General features: G+C 46.2%; 1 protein-coding gene across 1 annotated transcript in view; it reads left to right on the top strand.

Annotated features, from left to right (window-relative positions):
- The window catches only part of TSR3 (TSR3 ribosome maturation factor), a 50,458-nt gene that overhangs the window by 14,270 nt on the left and 18,757 nt on the right, over window positions 1–17,431 (top strand). Inside the window, exon 4 of the mRNA XM_068246775.1 lies at window positions 2,950–3,143. Within this exon, the coding sequence (XP_068102876.1) occupies window positions 2,950–3,143 (194 nt within the window). The remainder of the gene's footprint in view (window positions 1–2,949; window positions 3,144–17,431) is intronic.

Here is a 17,431-nt window from a genome sequence, read left to right as displayed (position 1 = left end):
AAAGGGGAAATTCCCCTCACACTTGATCAGATAACTCTGTGTAACTGTGTGTGACAGAGAGAACAGCTGCAGCTTCTGTGTCCTGTTTCGGACTGAAGTGTCTGTAGAGAGCAGAGGAAATGTAACTAATTGTTACAGCTTTTCATACTGTTTTTTGCTTTCAGAGTTTGTTTGATATTTGCTTTCTGTAGTCCGATATGCAACTCTGGCTGTGCATTGAAGTAGACACCCCTTCTGCAATTGATTTGTCCCAATATAGCTAATCCTACCCTCAGTAAATTACAGCTTTTGCCTCTGATATTTAACATGAAAGGTAGGAAAATGTTTACACAGCAACTTAGACATTATTTGTACATTGTCATTTTAGAACACTTGGGTATCGATAGTATTCCTTTAAGAAAGGACCTTTTCAAAGTAAACGGTCCTTTCGTCCCTCCTTCTAAGAATAAGTCAGATCCCTAGTCCTCTAAGGGCAGGAGATGGGCTCTCTAGAAGTCACAGAAGCCTAAGGGCCTGTTCAAACTGCACACGTTTCCAGCTGCGTTTTGGAAACGCGTGCAGAAGGCCAACACGCACGACATCAGATAGTGCACAGAGTGCACTGTCTGATGTTCACACTGCATGCGTTCCGGACCTGTGCGGTCCGGGAACGCATGCTGCACGCAGATTTAGCAAAAACGCGCGGCTGTCCCATTCACTTTTCAGTGATGGGATCAGCCACGCAACGCATGCAAACACGGATGGCGTGCGTTCGTACGCGTTGCGTTCCGCATGCGTGGCCGTCCGCGTTTGTAATGTGAACCGGCCCTAAGTCCAACTTCACTTTTACCAAGAAGTCAGATAAGCAATGACGCTAGTATTCCAGTGAGATGGAGAATTGCAAATTTCAAAACATGGCAACTACAGTGCACAAAATATTGGTTATTTAGGCTTCTTTCACAGTGGGACGTTACGGGCGCAGGTTAGAGCAGCTTGTAACGCAGCCCAGCTCACAGTAATGACAAATCAATGGGCTGTTCACAGTGCCCACGTTGTGTTACACTCTAACGCTGGACGTTTAAAGAAAGTGCATCATGCTGTGCGTTATACACGGTTTTAGCCGCATTAGACTGTTTGCATATGCTCAATAATGTGTGTTTTTTGTTTTTTCTTGCAGGAGAGGAGGGGAGAGTCCGCTGTTGTGGCCAGCCACATGACTAATTAATATGCACTGCAGTGTTAACTTCCTGGAGCGGCCGCTTATTGGCTGGCAGGACCACGTGATGCGGAGTTTTCCGATCATGTGCTCTCCAGTCTTTTGCCGCATGCGCCGTTTTCGTCCGATAGTATGCGTCAAAAAGTACGCATCACAGACCCATCAGGAGACGCATAACGTGGCTCTAAATAGCATCCAACTTCAAAGCTCACATGCGTTGCGTTGGGGGCACGTTATGTGACCTTAGCGTCGCATCTAACGCAACGTCTTAGTGGGAAAGAGCCCTTAAGGTGTTTTTTTTTTGGAGGGATACAGAATAGAGTTCAGCCAGCCTCCTTTTAAGAGCTTTTGCATTACTCCCCGCTTGCAGGACCAAATAAAGTTTTCAGCCCTACAATCGAAAGTCCTTTCCCTGTTTAGAAAAAAAAAGGGTAATTCGAGAAGTACCGAAATGTCAGAGGACAGGGATTCTATTGCCCTGTGTTTTTTCTAGTAAAGGAGCTACAGGGAAATTGTCAGTTCATACTAAATTTAAAGAGTCTAAACCAGAAGGTAAAATACAGAAAATTCAGGATGGATTTGATCTATTATTCATCTCTTACAGAAGGACGATTTCCTAGCCTTTCTAGACTGAAAAGATGCGTATCTTCAATTACCGATACATCTGTCTTCTCAATAATACTTAAGGTTTGCCATCCAGATGGAGGAAGAGGTAAGAATGTATCAGTTTAATGCTTTGCCCTTCGGATTATCCTCAGCTCCAGGGTTGTTTATGAAGGTAATGTCTGGGGTTCTGGCTACACTTAGACAGAGAAAGGTTAACATTTTGGGTTACCTTGATTTTCTGTTTTGGGGGACATCTCCCAATTCGGTAAGAGATCAGATTGTTACGACAGTAGTCTTACTACAAGATCTAGGTTGGATCATTAATTGGGAGAAATCTTCCTTAATTAAATCCTACACAGATTACGGTATACATTTGTTTGGGCTATTTCATTAGCATATCAGACACAGGGGGAGCAATTCAATTCTATCATGGCTCATTCCACAAGAGGAATTTCGACTTCTTGGGCAGAGAGGGCAGGGGCCTCTATAGATCAGATTTGCAGAGCTGCGACCTGGTCAAGTCACAATACGTTTGTAAAGCACTATTGCCTTAATGTATCTGTCTCTGCAGGTTTATCCTTCAGAAGGAAAGTTTTGCAAGCTGTGGTCCCACCCTAAGGTTTTAACTCTTGTATATCGTCTCATCCAGGGGTGCTGTCCGAAATGACGTTCTGGGAAAGACAACTTTACTTACGGTAAAGTCTTTTCCAGTAGTCATGAGGACAGCACCCCTGCAACCCGCCCTTATTTGGGTAGGAAAGAGAAATAAGTTTGTGTAAGCATCATTAAATGTCCGTGTCATCTTTTTATTAACTGAGGTACTGTGGCAGGTGTAGTATCTTATATGTGGCTGCCTATTGCTTATGCAAATTCTTCTTTTAACAGTTTCCTGTCCACAGTGGGGAGGGAGACAAGTCTCATCCAGGGGTGCTGTCCTCATGACTACTGGAAAAGACTTTACCGTAAGTAAAGTTGTCTTTTTCATATATTTAATTACATTGCTTATGGTATGTGCCAATTCTCAATATTTTCCCACAATTCCACCTAAAAATGAATTGCGTGATTACATTTATAATAGTCATTGTTCAATGCACTGCAGTGAGCACTCATTTTCCACCCTCATACTGCAATGTATGTTTTTCTTACAGGCAGCTTGTTGCTGACAGTGGCGTCGCCGTCATTGACTGTTCTTGGGCCAAGCTGGACGATACGCCATTCGCTAAGATGAAAGGAAGTCATCCTCGCTTATTGCCTTACCTGGTTGCAGCAAACCCAGTGAATTATGGGAGGCCATGCAAACTCTCTTGTGTGGAAGCTTTTGCTGCAACATTTTGCATTGTGGGTAAGTGTGTGTGTAAATGAGTCCTGTGCCAATGTCAGAAGCTCAGAAAAAATTCTGCAAACCCTCTGTAGCCAGAAAGCATATATTATACTACTCTCCCGTCCGATAGGTTACTAGTCTTTGCGCTTACCTAATTTTTCAGTGCAAAAAAATGTGCTTAAAAGTTACCCCCTCGGCTTATATGCAAGTCAGTGGATCAGAATGGATGGTGGAGTCGGTTTTGTTACTGGCAGAGGAGCGTATGGATCTTGCACTAGTGAACCTGATCTCGCCATCTGGCTCCCTGCTGTGTCCGTGCCCCCCATCCCCTGCAACATGGTGTGCAGAGTGCGACTACTTGTGTCCCCTGGCTTGTGGAGCGGAGTGTGCCAGCAATGAGTCAGCGGGGATTCTTCCTGTGTGGCAATCGCTGTGTCTCATATCTATGATGCCAGATCTACAGAGGCAGCTGATAGGTAAGGGTGTGGTCAGGCTACCTATACTGGAGGGAAGGGATCATCTGAATCAGAATCAGGTTTATTTCACCAAGTGTGACAGATGCCACACCCAGAATTGTTTGTGGTACACACCAGCTGTGGGCATAGTGCAAAAATTACAAAACAGTACTTACATAGTGCAAAATTACAAGACAAATTACAAAAACGTGGAGAAATAACACACAGTGCAAAAGTACATAAGACACAGACAATGTAGAAAAATATACAAGCAAAACATCAGGATATGGAGGCCTATGTGGCAGTAAGCAAGGGGGCTGGGAGCCATGCTAGGAGGTTGTGCTGAATGGTGGGCCCTAGTTGAGGAGGAGCACTGCTTGGGGGGGGGGGGGGGGGGGGGAAGAGTTCCTGTGCCTGGAGGTTTTGGTGGGGATGACTCTGTAGCGGCGGTCTGAAGGCATGCAGTGGAAGAAGCGACTGCCAGGGTGGTGGGGATCTTGCGCGATCCTGGTTGCCCTGGTTATTAGTCTGGATGCATAAAGGAGGTCCAGTGGTGGCAGGGCTGTCCCAATGATTCTTTCCGCAGCCTTGATCACTCTTTGTAGTTTGTGCTTGTCGCCTTCAGTAGCGCCTGCATACCATACAATGATAGAGGAGCAAAGGATAGACTCATTGGTAGCCGTGTAGAAGCTTGTCATCCACTCCTGGGGCATGCCGAACTTCCTCAGTTGTCGCAGGAAGAACAACCTTTGCTGGGCTTTCTTATGACATTTGGTGGTGTTTTCTCCCCATCTTAAAGGAATACTTAAGTCAAAAAAAAAAAAATGACATTTACTCACCTGGGGCATCCCTCAGCACCCCGAAGCTGGATGGTGCCCTCGCAGCCCCGCTCCGATCGTCCTGTCCCCGCCGGCGGCTACTTCCGGTTCGGCGACAGCCGCCGACAGGCTGGGAACGCGGCTGATTTTCCGCGTTCCCAGCCGCTGCTATCACTCTCTATGCTGCTATAGCGTATATATATATATATAGCAGCATAGAGAGTGATAGCAGCGGCTGGGAACGCGGAAAATCAGCCGCGTTCCCAGCCTGTCGGCGGCTGTCGCCGAACCGGAAGTAGCCGCCGGCGGGGACAGGACGATCGGAGCGGGGCTGCGAGGGCACCATCCAGCTTCGGGGTGCTGAGGGATGCCCCAGGTGAGTAAATGTCATTTTTTTTTTTTTGACTTAAGTATTTCTTTAAGTCATTGGTGATGATTGTGCCCAGGAACCGAACGTTTGGTACTCTGGCAACTTCAGTGCCCTCGATGAGGACTGGATTGAGAGTGGGAGGGCGCTTTCTAAAATCCACAATCAGCTCAACAGTCTTTGCAGTGTTTAGGGCAAGCTTGTTGCTCTTACATCAATTGAAGATACGCTCAATCTCGTTACTTTAGGCGCAGTCGTCCTCTCCTTTGATTAGGCCCAGGACAGTGGTGTCATCAGCGAATTTAATGACCTTAACGCGGTGGGTGGAAGAGACACAGCTGTTTGTATACAGGGAGAACAGGATCAGGGACAGTACGCACCCTTGAGGGGCACCAGTGTTAGTGGTTCTCACCTGGGAGGAGCAGTCACCAAACTTGAATAGTTGCTTCCTGTTGGTGAGGAAGTCCTTGATCCAAGCGCAGAGAGTGTGGTTGACCCCTAATTGCACTAGGTTGTCATACAGGATGTTTGGACAGATTGTGTTAAAGGCAGAGCTGAAGTCCAGGAAGAGGATTCTGGCGTAGGTGTCGGGCCTGTCTAGATGTTCCATGATGAAGGCCAGGCTGATGTTGATGGCGTCCTCTATGGATCTGTTTGCTCTGTATGCAAATTGAAGTGGGTCTAGGAGAGTGTCAGTGGCCTCTTTCAGATGAGTGAGGACCAGTTTTTCAAAGATCTTCATGACCGTTGAAGTGAGGGCAACAGGTCTGTAGTTGTTAAGATCTGTGATGCCAGTTTTTTTGGGGACTGGTATGATGGTCGACTTTTTAAGGCAGGTGGGAACTGTACCCACCATCAGGGACTTCTGGAATATGGAGGTGAGGACAGGGGCCAGCTGTCTGGCACAGGTTCTCAAGCAGGCAGAGGACACGCCGTCCAGACCTGAGGCCTTCCTGGGGTTCAGCTTTTGGAGGTGCCTTAGTACCTTAGCCTCCTGGACTGCAACCGGCTCTGAGAGGCCGAGGTCCGTTTCCAGAGAGGGGGATGCTGGAGGCATGCTAGGTGTGGCCACCTGGACCGCTGGATGATTAGGTTTGTGCTCAAACCTACAATAGAATTTGTTGAGTTTTTCAGCTAGAGCAAGGCTCGGAGGCGCATGTTGAGGTGGCTGTTTAAAGGGAACCTGTAGCGAGTAGAATTATTTAAAGTAAACACGTGATGTGGCTGCAAATGAATATTACATACTAACCTCACCATCAGTATCTCTCTGAAGCTCACCATTTTCTTCTTACAGTGATCCCTTTCAGTTCTGACAATATTTTGTCAGAACTGAAATATACCAGTTACTGTCAGTTATATATCAGCAGCTGCCAGTTACAACTGCATGTGCAAGGTAATGTCCATGATTCCCTATGGCTCAAGGAGGTGATATTACAGTTTAACAGTATGCTGACCAGGAAGCTGTTATGGGGTAATGGCCATTTTAAAATGGAGGATGGAGAATTCCATTGATCACTGTGGACAAATGGGATGCAGGAGAGGAGAAAGAGATTGAGGAGGAGACTACACGAGAGGTAAGCATGACCTGTGTATGGTTATTTTTACTTTTTATAATCAGTTAAGGTTCTCTTTAAGGTTTATGGCTGCTCTGAGGCCTTTCCAGACTTCACGTGAGTTGTTGGACCTAAGGCTGAGGCCCAGTTTGTAGGAGTAGACCTTCTTAGCAGAGCTAAGCTTTCGCTTGAGGGTGTACCTGGCTGCCTTGAATTCCTCTGGTTTGCCGAAGTTGTGTGCAGCTTCCGTGATTTTATGGAGCCAGCGGAGCTTGCCATTGAACCAGGGCTTATTGTTAGGGTAGACCTTGAAGGACTTTTTGGGGATGCACATTTCCTCACAGAAGCTAATATAGGAGGTGATGTTCTCAGTCCATTGCTCCAGGCAAGGTGCCTCCAGGGCCTTCCAGTTGGTACATTAGAAGCAGGCCTGTAGCTGCAGCTTAGCTTCATCGGTTCACTTCCTCACAGTCCTGATGACTGGCTTGGATGTCTCGAGGCGCCTTCTGTAGGATGGTATTAGGTGGATTAGGCAGTGGTCTGAGTTGCCTAGGGCAGCCCATCGTGTAGGTTTGTATGCATCCTTGAGGACTGTGTAGCAGTGGTCCAGAGTATTTTGGTTCCTGGTGGGGCAAGTAATGTGTTGTTTGTATTGAGGCATCTCTTGGCGGAGGTTCGCGCTGTTGAAGTCACCACAGATTATTAAGAGGGAATCTGGGAGGGACGTCTCCCATGCTGAGATGGTGTCGCTTAGAGTACGCAAAGCAACCCTAGTGTTGGCATCAGGAGGTATGTCTGGTTTTCTATACTGGAAGGTGGGGGGGGGGGCGCATCTTGCTACGTATAATAAAAGGGGGTGGCTGGTGATAGTGGCCTTGGGTGGTAAAAAGTGCCAATCCTGCCCTGGCTGTTGCTTAATGTGAATACAGATGCTTGTCTACCTGTCTCCTCCAGTATCTTCACAAGGTCATTTGCTACAGTTCTGGTGCTGATCTGAACTTTTCATTCCAAAGTATATTATTATTTAGTATTTATATTGCGCTGACATCTTTTGCAGCGCTTTACTGAGTTGATAGTTATGTCACTTAGCTTTCCTTTAGAGGAGCTCACAATGTAATCCCTACCATTATCGTATGTTTATTGTAGTCTGGGGCCAATTTAGGGGAAAGCCTCAACTTATCTATATGTTTTTGGAATGTGGGAGGAAACTGGAGTGCCCAGAGGAAACCCACACAGACACTGGGAGAACAGTTTGTATAACTCTGTGCAGCTAGTGCCCAGCTGAGATTTGAACCAGGGACCGAGTGCTTCAAGACGAGAGTGCTATCCGTTACACCATATTTACCAAATTATCATCTATACAATAACAAAGAAACAGACAACCAATAAATGGATACAGATTAATAGATTTCAATCCCTCTTAATTGAACTGAACAATCTTTAATTTCCCAGAACGTCATGTCAGGACAGCACCCCTCATGAGACTTGTCTCTCTTCCCTCACCATGGACAGGAGGGAGGGGGGGGGGGGGGGGGCGGAGTCTCGCTGGGGCCAACCATGTCTGGAGACAGGAGCAGCGCTGAGAGGAGGACCAGCAGAATCGGTCATGTGGCTGGTGGGTTCCTTTCCTTTAGCGCATCGGAGGCTTCTCTCCACTCAGAGGCAGTTTTAAGAGTGCAGGGGCGCGCAGAAGTCCGTCAACTGGAAGTGACGGAAGCAGGTCACATGACAGCGTCCCACATGACCGCCCACACCAGGAAATCATGCGATTCGGCAGTGTGTGAGGAGCGCCAGCTGCAACTCATTATGGAATTATTTTGGCACATGATCAGCAGGTATTTAAAAGATTTACTTTTTCCTTGGTCTCTGTTTGTTTGAGACCATGGAGGACGCTACAGGCCCTACTCCTCTGCAGTCTGCGGAGTCTGGCTCTGACCCTTCTCTGGTAAGCTGCAAGGCAGGCTTCCTTTTGAGACAATCTGATTTGTATATAGAAGGGGTGGATACTGATTAGTTTTTTTCTGCTTTGTCTTATAGCCCAAACCAGCAAAATCTGACAAGACGGATAAAACTAAATCTGAAATTAATTCTGAGACTAAAGGTAGCCATACACTGGTCGATTTGCCATCAGATTCGACCAACAGATCCCTCTCTGATCGAATCTGATCAGAGAGGGATCGAATGGCTGCCTTTACTGCAAACAGATTGTGAATCGATTTCAGCATGAAACTGTTCACAATCTGTGGTGGTGCTGCCGCCGGCGCGACTCCCCAGGTCTCCGGGTCCGGCATGCTTCACTTCTTCCTGTCTGGGGGAAGTTTAAACAGTAGAGCGCCCTCTACTGTTTAAACATCCTGCCGGGACAGGTAGAAGTGAAGCATGCCGGAGACCAGACCAGAGCGAAGAAGACAGCGTAGACCTGGGGAGTCGCGGCGGTGGAGCAGGTAATGTATTGCGCCGGTCGTCGGGCACTCGAACGCCGCTAGCGACGCGCTCCCTACCCGCGGGTGATCGACGGTAATTTCCCGCACAAAGCGATCGACTGGATCGATCTATTTCGGGACGAAATAGATCGAAATTTAGCGTGTAGCGTGAACGATGTGACAGTAGATCCGATCCCAGTGATCGAATCTGCTTTCGATTGGCGGGGAATCGGCCTAGTGTATGGCCAGCTTTAAGAAAAACGTTGTGCTATTTGTAACACCCGTATTTCATCATCCTATTCTAAAAAGCTATGTCAATATTGTACTAATAAGGTGGTAAAGGATGAGTCACCTATGGTCTTTAAGGATTTAATGGGATGGATGAAAGCTGAAATGTCCACTGTCATTAAAGAGATTAACCTCCTGGGGGATACAATTATATCTCCCAGGAGGTGGCGCAGCACTATTTTTAAATTTTTTTTATTTTTTAAATCATGTAGCGAGCCCAGGGCTCGCTACATGATAGCCGCTGTGCAGCGGCATCCCCCCACCCCCTCCGATCGCCTCCGGCATACAAAGCAAACAGGAAATCCCATTCAGAACGGGATTTCCTGTTTGGCTTCCCCCGTCGCCATGGCGACGATCGGGATGACGTCATCGACGTCAACGACGTCGTGACGTCAGAGGGAGTCTCGATCCACCCCTCAGCGCTGCCTGGCACTGATTGGCCATGGGGGGGGGGGGGGAGCGGCACGGCGCGGCGAATCAGCGTGGAGCGGCGGCGATCGGTATATACACGCAGCTAGCAAAGTGCTAGCTGCGTGCAACAAAAAAAAAATTATGCAAATCGGCCCACCAGGGCCTGAGAAAACCTCTGTGGCGGCTTACCCCGAGCTCAGCTCGGGATTATCCCCCAGAGGGTTAAAGATTCAGCTATTTCTTCCCCAGCTTCCACAGAACAACCCGCTACTTCAGTATCCATTCCTGCTAGTGCTGCAATAGAAGCATCTTCTTTACCTCCTCCTTCTCCTCCGCCTGATTATGTGAAACAGACGCAGAAAAGGAAACCTATGGATTCTGAATGTTCAGAGTTATCTGAAGGAGAATTGGCTATATCTTCCTTGGAAGAGAAATCCGATTCAGAGGAAACTGTTAGAAAGGATAAAGTACAGAAGTTTGCTCTTTCACCTGATCTAATGAAGGATTTACTATCAGCTATGCATACTACCATGGGTATTACAGTGTGGAGGAAAAATCTTTGACTCCCCTAGAATGTATCAGTCTGGCAGAAATCCAAACTTCTTTTATCCCGGTTCATTCTTCCTTGAAGGACATGATCAAGAAAGAATGGGATGCGCCGGAAAAACGCGCGTTCTGGCCTCGTTCGCTTTCTAAACGTTATCCTTTCAACCCTGACGACCACAAATTTTGGGGGCCTGTGCCTAGACTTGATCCATCATTATCCAGGGTGTCCAAAAAGACAGATCTGCAGTTTGAAGATTTTGGAAATCTTAAAGATCCCATAGACCAAAAGATGGAAAATTTACTCAGAAGAGCCTGGGAGTCTTCTACTTCAACCTTTAAACCAGCCGTGGCTTCCACAGCTGTGGGTAGATCTCTGAAAACCTGGCTTTTACAGACATAGGATAAGATTGCTTCAGGAGTACTTCAAGAAGAGATTCTCAATGATTTTCCTAATCTTCTTAATGCAACAGACTTTATGACTGATGCTGCTGACGACACAGTTAAATAAACAGCCAGAACATCCGCTCTAGTTAATTCATCTAAAAGAGGTATCTGGGTTAAAACTTGTCAGGGAGATAACTCATCAAAATCCAAATTATGTGGAATTCCTTGTGAAGGAGGTTTACTTTTTGGTTCAAAATTAGATGACATTCTGGAAAGAAAGAATTTTCCAACTAAAAGGAGACAGTTTAAATATAAACGGCCCTTTCGTATTTCCAATAGAACAGAATCTGACAACAAAAATTCCATTAGAAGAAAGTGGGCCCCTAATAGATCACAGAAGGGAAAAACCACACCCACTTCTGTCAATCAGTCCTCTAAACAATGACTCCAGCAGCCCGGTGGGAGGGAAAGTTTCCCACTTCTACGAAAGCTGGGTTCAAGTTTTTCAGACTCAGTGGTTGTTAAACATCATTCTAGAGGGCTACACCATCGAGTTCGACCAGGCTCCAGTAAAAAACTTTACAGTCACTCTAGCCCCAAAGGATCTATCTCAACAAATAGCCCTTCAAAAAGAGGTAGCCTCACTCCTTCAAAATAGAGTCATTCGGAAAGTTCCTACCTGTCAGATGGGTCAGGGGTGTTATTCACCAGTGTTTCTGGTAAAGAAACCACAAGGGGAATACAGATTCATCCTAAGTTTGAAACGCCTAAACAAGTCGGTGAAATACAGAAAGTTTCGTATGGACAACATCCAATCGGTAACAAATCTTTTACAAAAATACTGTTTTCTAGCCTCATTGGATCTAAAAGATGCTTACCTGCATATACCAATTCACCTAAGATCTCAACAGTATCTTACGTTTGCCATAGAGCTTCATTGGAAGGTAAGACATTTTCAATTTACCTTTTGGTCTGGCATCAGCTAGCTCCCTGGTTGTTTACAAAAATTTTGTCCGAAGTTTTAGTGATTCTGAGGGCTAGATCCATCAACATTTTGGGTTATTTGGATGATTTTTTGATATGGGGACAGTCGATTGAATCTGTTAATTTTCAGATAGACACTTCTTTAGCTGTTTGCAGTCACTGGGATGGTCAATTAATTGGTCTAAATCCTCCCTGGTCCCTTTACAGAACATGGAATTTTTGGGGGTTTTGATTTCCTCAAACTGTGAGACACTTTTTCTTCCTGAAATAAAGATAAACAATATTTTAACATTTTCTTCTTTTCAGAATGCAGGTTCTATTACTTTAAGAAAAGCCATGGTGATTCTGGGAATGTTAACATAACGGCAATCTTGTGGGGTCAGTTCCATTCCAGACCTCTGCAGTTATGGGTCCTAAAAACTTGGAACAAGGATCTCAGATCTCTGGACTAGAGAGTAAAAATCCCTTGCAACATAAAAGTTTCCCTAATGTGGTGGCTGGACCGGCAACATTTTTCAGATGGTCGTCTATGGAATTTTCCATCACAGACAATCATCACAACCGATGCCAGTACCAGGGGATGGGGAACACACCTGCATTTGATTCCAGCTCAGGGTCACTGGAGCAAGGTCTGGAGGAAGAAATCTTTAAACAGTCGGGAATTACAGACAGTCTGGCAAGCACTGCAGCACTTCAGCACAGAGGTTTCCCATCAGCATGTACTGATTCGGACAGACAACAGCTGTGTAGTGGCATATATCAATCGTCAGGGAGAAACGAGGAGTTATTCGTTATGGAATCGGGTATCTCGTCTGCTTCATTGGGCCGAGATCAACCTAAAATCTTTGAGAGCCATTCACCTGAAAGGAACATTAAATCATCTAGCTGACTATCTAAGCAGGAACAGCATACATCAGGACGAATGGACACTAAACCACGAGGTATTTGTGGATATAACGAAGCGCTGGGGAATTCCAGTTATGGACCTGTTTGCCAGAAGGGAGAATTCAAAATGTCCAAGGTTTTGCTCCCTGTGCCCGCAGGACAATCCAGATGTAATAGACGCATTTTCAGTGACTTGGAATCTGGGTCTGATGTACTGTTTTCCACCTCTATCGCTTCTACCCCAGGTATTGATAAAAATACGGAAGGATCAAGCGCAGGTTCCCATGAAGCCAAATAGATCCTGGTTCACTCTTCGAAAGAGTTTAGCCAGTACAGATCCAATATTATTACCAGACCGTCCGGACCTTCTTCTACAGGGACCAGCTTTCCAGCCAAATCTAAGGATGCTTTATCTTTCTGCATGGAGCCTGAATGGAGCATTCTGAAGAATAAGGGTTTTTCGGATAAATTATCATAAACTAATTCAGAGTAGGAAGTAGGTCACGAGACAAATCTACCAGAAAGCTTGGAGAATTTACAATGAATGGTGTGTAACGAATTCGGCTGATGTGCACTCTTCATCCTCAGTCCTAGAATTCCTTCACTGTGGTTTTCAAAAAGGACTTAGTATCAGTACCGTAAAAGTTCAGACTTCTGCTATTAGCGTTTTTTTTGGAGCAAAAGTTAGCTCAGGATGAATATTTCATCCGATTATTTGAGGCTTTGAAGAGACTAAGACCAATAGTTAGATCAAAGGTACCTTCTTGGGACCTAAATGCAGTCCTTCAGGCTTTGTGTGACCCACCATTTGAGCCTTTAGATGAGAGATCTATAAAATTATTAACTTTGAAAACTGTTTTCTTACTTGCCATAACAACGGCTAGAACAATTAGTGAGCTACAGGATTTTTCTATCAGAGAACCCTATTATATCATTTCTGATGACAGTCACTTATAGTTAGACGCTTCTTTTTTGCCCAAGGTGGTGTCTAAGTTTCACCGGACTCAGGAAATTTATCTCCCGTCCTTGCAATAATCCAGCTAATGAAATGCAATAATCCAGCTAATGAAAAGGAGAAACGATTGCATTGTTTGGATGTTAGGAGCAGGGATGCTCATCCGGATATCCGGGTAACCCGGATATCCGAACTTTTTTCCGCTATCCGATTCGGATTCCGGATTTTTTTTAAAAATCTGGATAGCTATCTGCAGATATTTGCCCGCATAACGCAGATATTGCGGATATCCGGATCCGAAATACTGTAAGGAGATGACGTCCTGGAGCCAATCAGAGGGCTCCCAGCAGAAGCGCTAGCAACCAATCAGAGGGGAACCCTGGCCAGCCCCACCTGACCTCATTGAGCCAATCAGAGGGCTCCCAGCCTAAACCCTGGCACCCAATCACAGAAAGGAACACTGGCCAGCCCCCCTGTATAATGAGGGCTGCCATGATGAGACCTATCGTCTTAGCTTGCTGATGCTGAATGCTCACTGAGAGACATGCTCCAGTGCTGGTGGCCTAGCAAGGGCTGTACACAGTTATAAACCTAAAGCTGTTCACTGATTAACCCCTTCACTACTATCACTACTCTATTGTTAAATCGTTAATTAGCTTGATTGATGTCATAGTGTGACAGAGTGTGTGCTCCAGTGCTGCTGGGCCTAGCAAGGGCTGTACATAATAAGCTGTTCAGTGATTAATCCCTTCACTATCACTACACTATTGTTAAATCATTAATTAGCTTGATGTCATTTGTGCGACAGTCAGTGTGTGCTGCAGGCAGCTGCTATGTGTCTGTGTGTGTGCTGTGCACAGGCCAGCTGCTGCCTGCTGGCCAGCTATTAGCCTTAGGTATAGGTTAGGGATTAGGGGATAGGATTACTGTGTTATTGTGTAGTTAGTACTGTAGTACTGCAGTCAGTGCTAGTAGTTGTTAGAGTAGTAGTACTACTGTGTTGGCTTTCTACAGAACTGCTGTGCTGTGAGCAGTGCCAGTGTGACATTTAGTGTGCACTAGTGTCTTCTCCTCTGCTGTCTGACTGTCACTCGGCACGTGTCACTTGGCACGTGTCATGTGGCGCTTGGCACATGTCACGTGTCACTTGCCACATGCCACTTGCCAAGTGCCACGTGACACTTGCCAAGTGGCACGTGCTAAGTGGTAATTGCCACGTCCGGCATGCTTCTGGCACACGTTACACCTGCTGCTGCTGCCTGTGCAGCTCCCACCACCAGGCCAGGGTGCCACAGGCCACTGATACCACCTATATTTAACCCAAAACACAATTGCTGCGTACGTTTTTGGATGTGTCTTGGCTGAAAACTGTCATGTCCCAGTTGTGCGGTTGAACTTTGGACACAATGTGGGCTGCACGACCGCTGTCTGGAACCTAGGCCTAATGTTAATTGACAGCCATTTTTTTTGGGGGGGGGAGGGGATTTTAAGTCCCCACATCATCAATTAGTGTTCCCCTTTAAAAAATAATGTTGCTACATGCCTCATTTACCCTAAAAAGCATTTTTAAAGCAATTTAAAGGGCACTTCTGGTTTTTCTATCTGGATATTCGAATCCACCCGGGTAGCCCGGATAATGCGTTCGGATATCCGCATGAAAGTGAATATCTGAAAGTTTGGATTCGGATATCTGGGTATCCGGATCAATTCGGATTTTGAAAAGGGGTATCCGAGCACCCCTGGTTAGGATATGTATTCTACACTACCTAGAGGAGACCAGATCTTGGAGAAGATCAGACGCTATGTTAGTTTTGTTTGCAGGCAAATTCAAGGGAAAGCAGTCCTCTAAACCTGCTTTAGCAAGATGGATTAAACAGGCGATCTCGACAGCTTATCTAGCCAAAGGACAGTCATTATCATCTTCAGTGAAAGCTCACTCAACAAAGAGTATTTCAGCATCCTGGGCAGAGGAGGCGGAAGCCTCTATTGAGCAGATTTGCAGAGCATAACTTGGTCCAGTCATAACACTTTTGTTAAGCATTATAGACTGGACATATTGGACAGTTCTGATCTATCCATCGGAAGAAAGGTCCTACAAGCTGTGATCCCACCCTAGTTTATCCTCTCATGAGGGGTGCTGTCCTGACATGATGTTCTGCCAGGTTTACTTACGGTAAGGCCTTTTCCAGAAGTCAGGAAGGACAGCACCCCTACTACCCGTCCTAATGTTTGTGGTATATGGTTTCTAATATATAAGGTTGATGTATAGAATTTTTTTCCGGGTCGTCTTTTTTTTTTTTTTTTTTTTTTATAACTGAGGTAACTTTGCAGAGGAGCAGGTTATATACTGTCTGCCTATTTTTTTTATTCTAATCTAATCTTTAGCTTCCTGTCCATGGTAAGGGAAGAGAGACAAGTCTCATGAGGGGTGCTGTCCTTCCTGACTTCTGGAAAAGGCCTTGTACCGATTGTAATAATGTTTTGGTGTAGCAACACAGACGTTTGATTATGTGGTGATCTGCAGAATCACCAATAATACAGACGCTATACCTCATTATGTGGTGATCTGCAGAATCACCAATAATGCAAGTATAGCTAACAGGAACACAGAGTGAGATGTGCTTGGTGCAACAGTAACTGATTAGTTTAATGAGACCTCACCAGAGGAGCTGATGGGTACTATCAGAAACAGTAACTAAGTAGATTTAACTAAACCTCACCAGAGGAGCTGGTGGGTACTATCAGAAAAGCACCTCACCAGTGGCAAGGGCCCACTGGTGAGTAGAGAGGTCAGACAGGCTAGGTTCGGCAACTGAGAGGCAGATACAGTACAGAATCAGTAGGCAAAAGAGTAGTAGGTATTCAGGCAGAGGTTCAGCAACTAGATCAGATGGGCAGAGGTACAGAAACGTTAAGCAATAGCGGAGTCAGAGATAAGCCAGATACTAGTCTAAGGTCTGAGCGCTAACATGTATGTATTCGCAACAGCAGACAGGTTGCGAGTGAATCGTGCAGGCTTAAGAAGCAGAGGAGACCTCACAGTCGTGCCCACTACAATTAGCCAAACCATGAGCGTCGTGAGTCCCCTCTGACGTAAGCCGACCAACGGGTCAGCTGACGCGCCTCCTCCTAGCATAAAGGTCCTGTCTACGCGCGCAGCTGCGTGATACAGCAACCCTATGTGCTAATGACAATTCCGTCCCCGGCGTGCTAGACACCGGCGGAACGGAAAAATCCTCCGAGCTGGGAACTGAGGCGGCGGCAGGGACACCCTGCGTGCCCGCTGCCGCAGATGTTACAGTCCCCCTCCCCCCCCCTTTGAGGCGTGGATTTCGGACACGGGCCACCAGGTCTGTCAGGATGCAACCTATGAAACTCTTTTTTTAAGTTCTTCCGCATGCATACGATGAGTGGGAACCCAAGACCTCTCCTCAGGCCCATACCCATACCCCCTCCAATGAACCAGGTATTGTATAGTGTTGCGCACAAACCGAGAATCCAAAATTTGTTCTATCTCATACTCAGGTTCCCCATCAATTACCACGGGTAGGGGGGGGGGGGGGGGAATCCACATGTACTGCAGGTTTTAACAAGGACACATGAAATGTCTTAACACCTCTCCAACTGGACGGAAGTGAAACAGCATATGTGACCTTATTGATTCTCTTGGAGACAGGGCATGGGCCTATATATCTAGGGCCCAATTTGGCAGAGGGCTGCTTCAGAGCCAAATGATGAGTAGACACCCACACCAGATCCCCAGGTGCAAAGTTCCACTCTCCCGAACGTCTCCTGTCTGCCTGTTTTTTCTGGGTTACAAAAGCCTCCTTGAGATTTTTCTGAACCAAGGCCCAGATCTCCTTTAAGGTTCCCTGCCACTCCTCCAGTGCTGGAAAAGGAGATGCCACCACAGGCAAAGAAGAGAACTTAGGAGATCTCCCCGTCACAACCTGAAACGGAGAGAACCCCGAGGAGGAACTCTTCAAATTATTATGGGCAAACTCTGCAAACGGCAAGAACTTGGCCCAATCAGTATGGGCGTCTGCCACATAACACCTCAGGAACTGTTCCAGAGACTGGTTAACCCTTTCCGTTTGCCAATTTGTCTGTGGGTGGTAGCCGGAGGAAAATTATAGGTTCATGCCCAGATGATTACAAAAGGCCCTCCAAAATTTGGAGACGAACTGGACTCCCCTATCTGACACCACATTCTCCGGGATACCATGTAAACGAAAAATGT

This window comes from Hyperolius riggenbachi, chromosome 7, assembly GCF_040937935.1.
Source record: "Hyperolius riggenbachi isolate aHypRig1 chromosome 7, aHypRig1.pri, whole genome shotgun sequence".
Classification (NCBI taxonomy): Eukaryota; Metazoa; Chordata; class Amphibia; order Anura; family Hyperoliidae; genus Hyperolius; species Hyperolius riggenbachi.
This window is presented reverse-complemented; position numbering and strand designations above follow the sequence as displayed.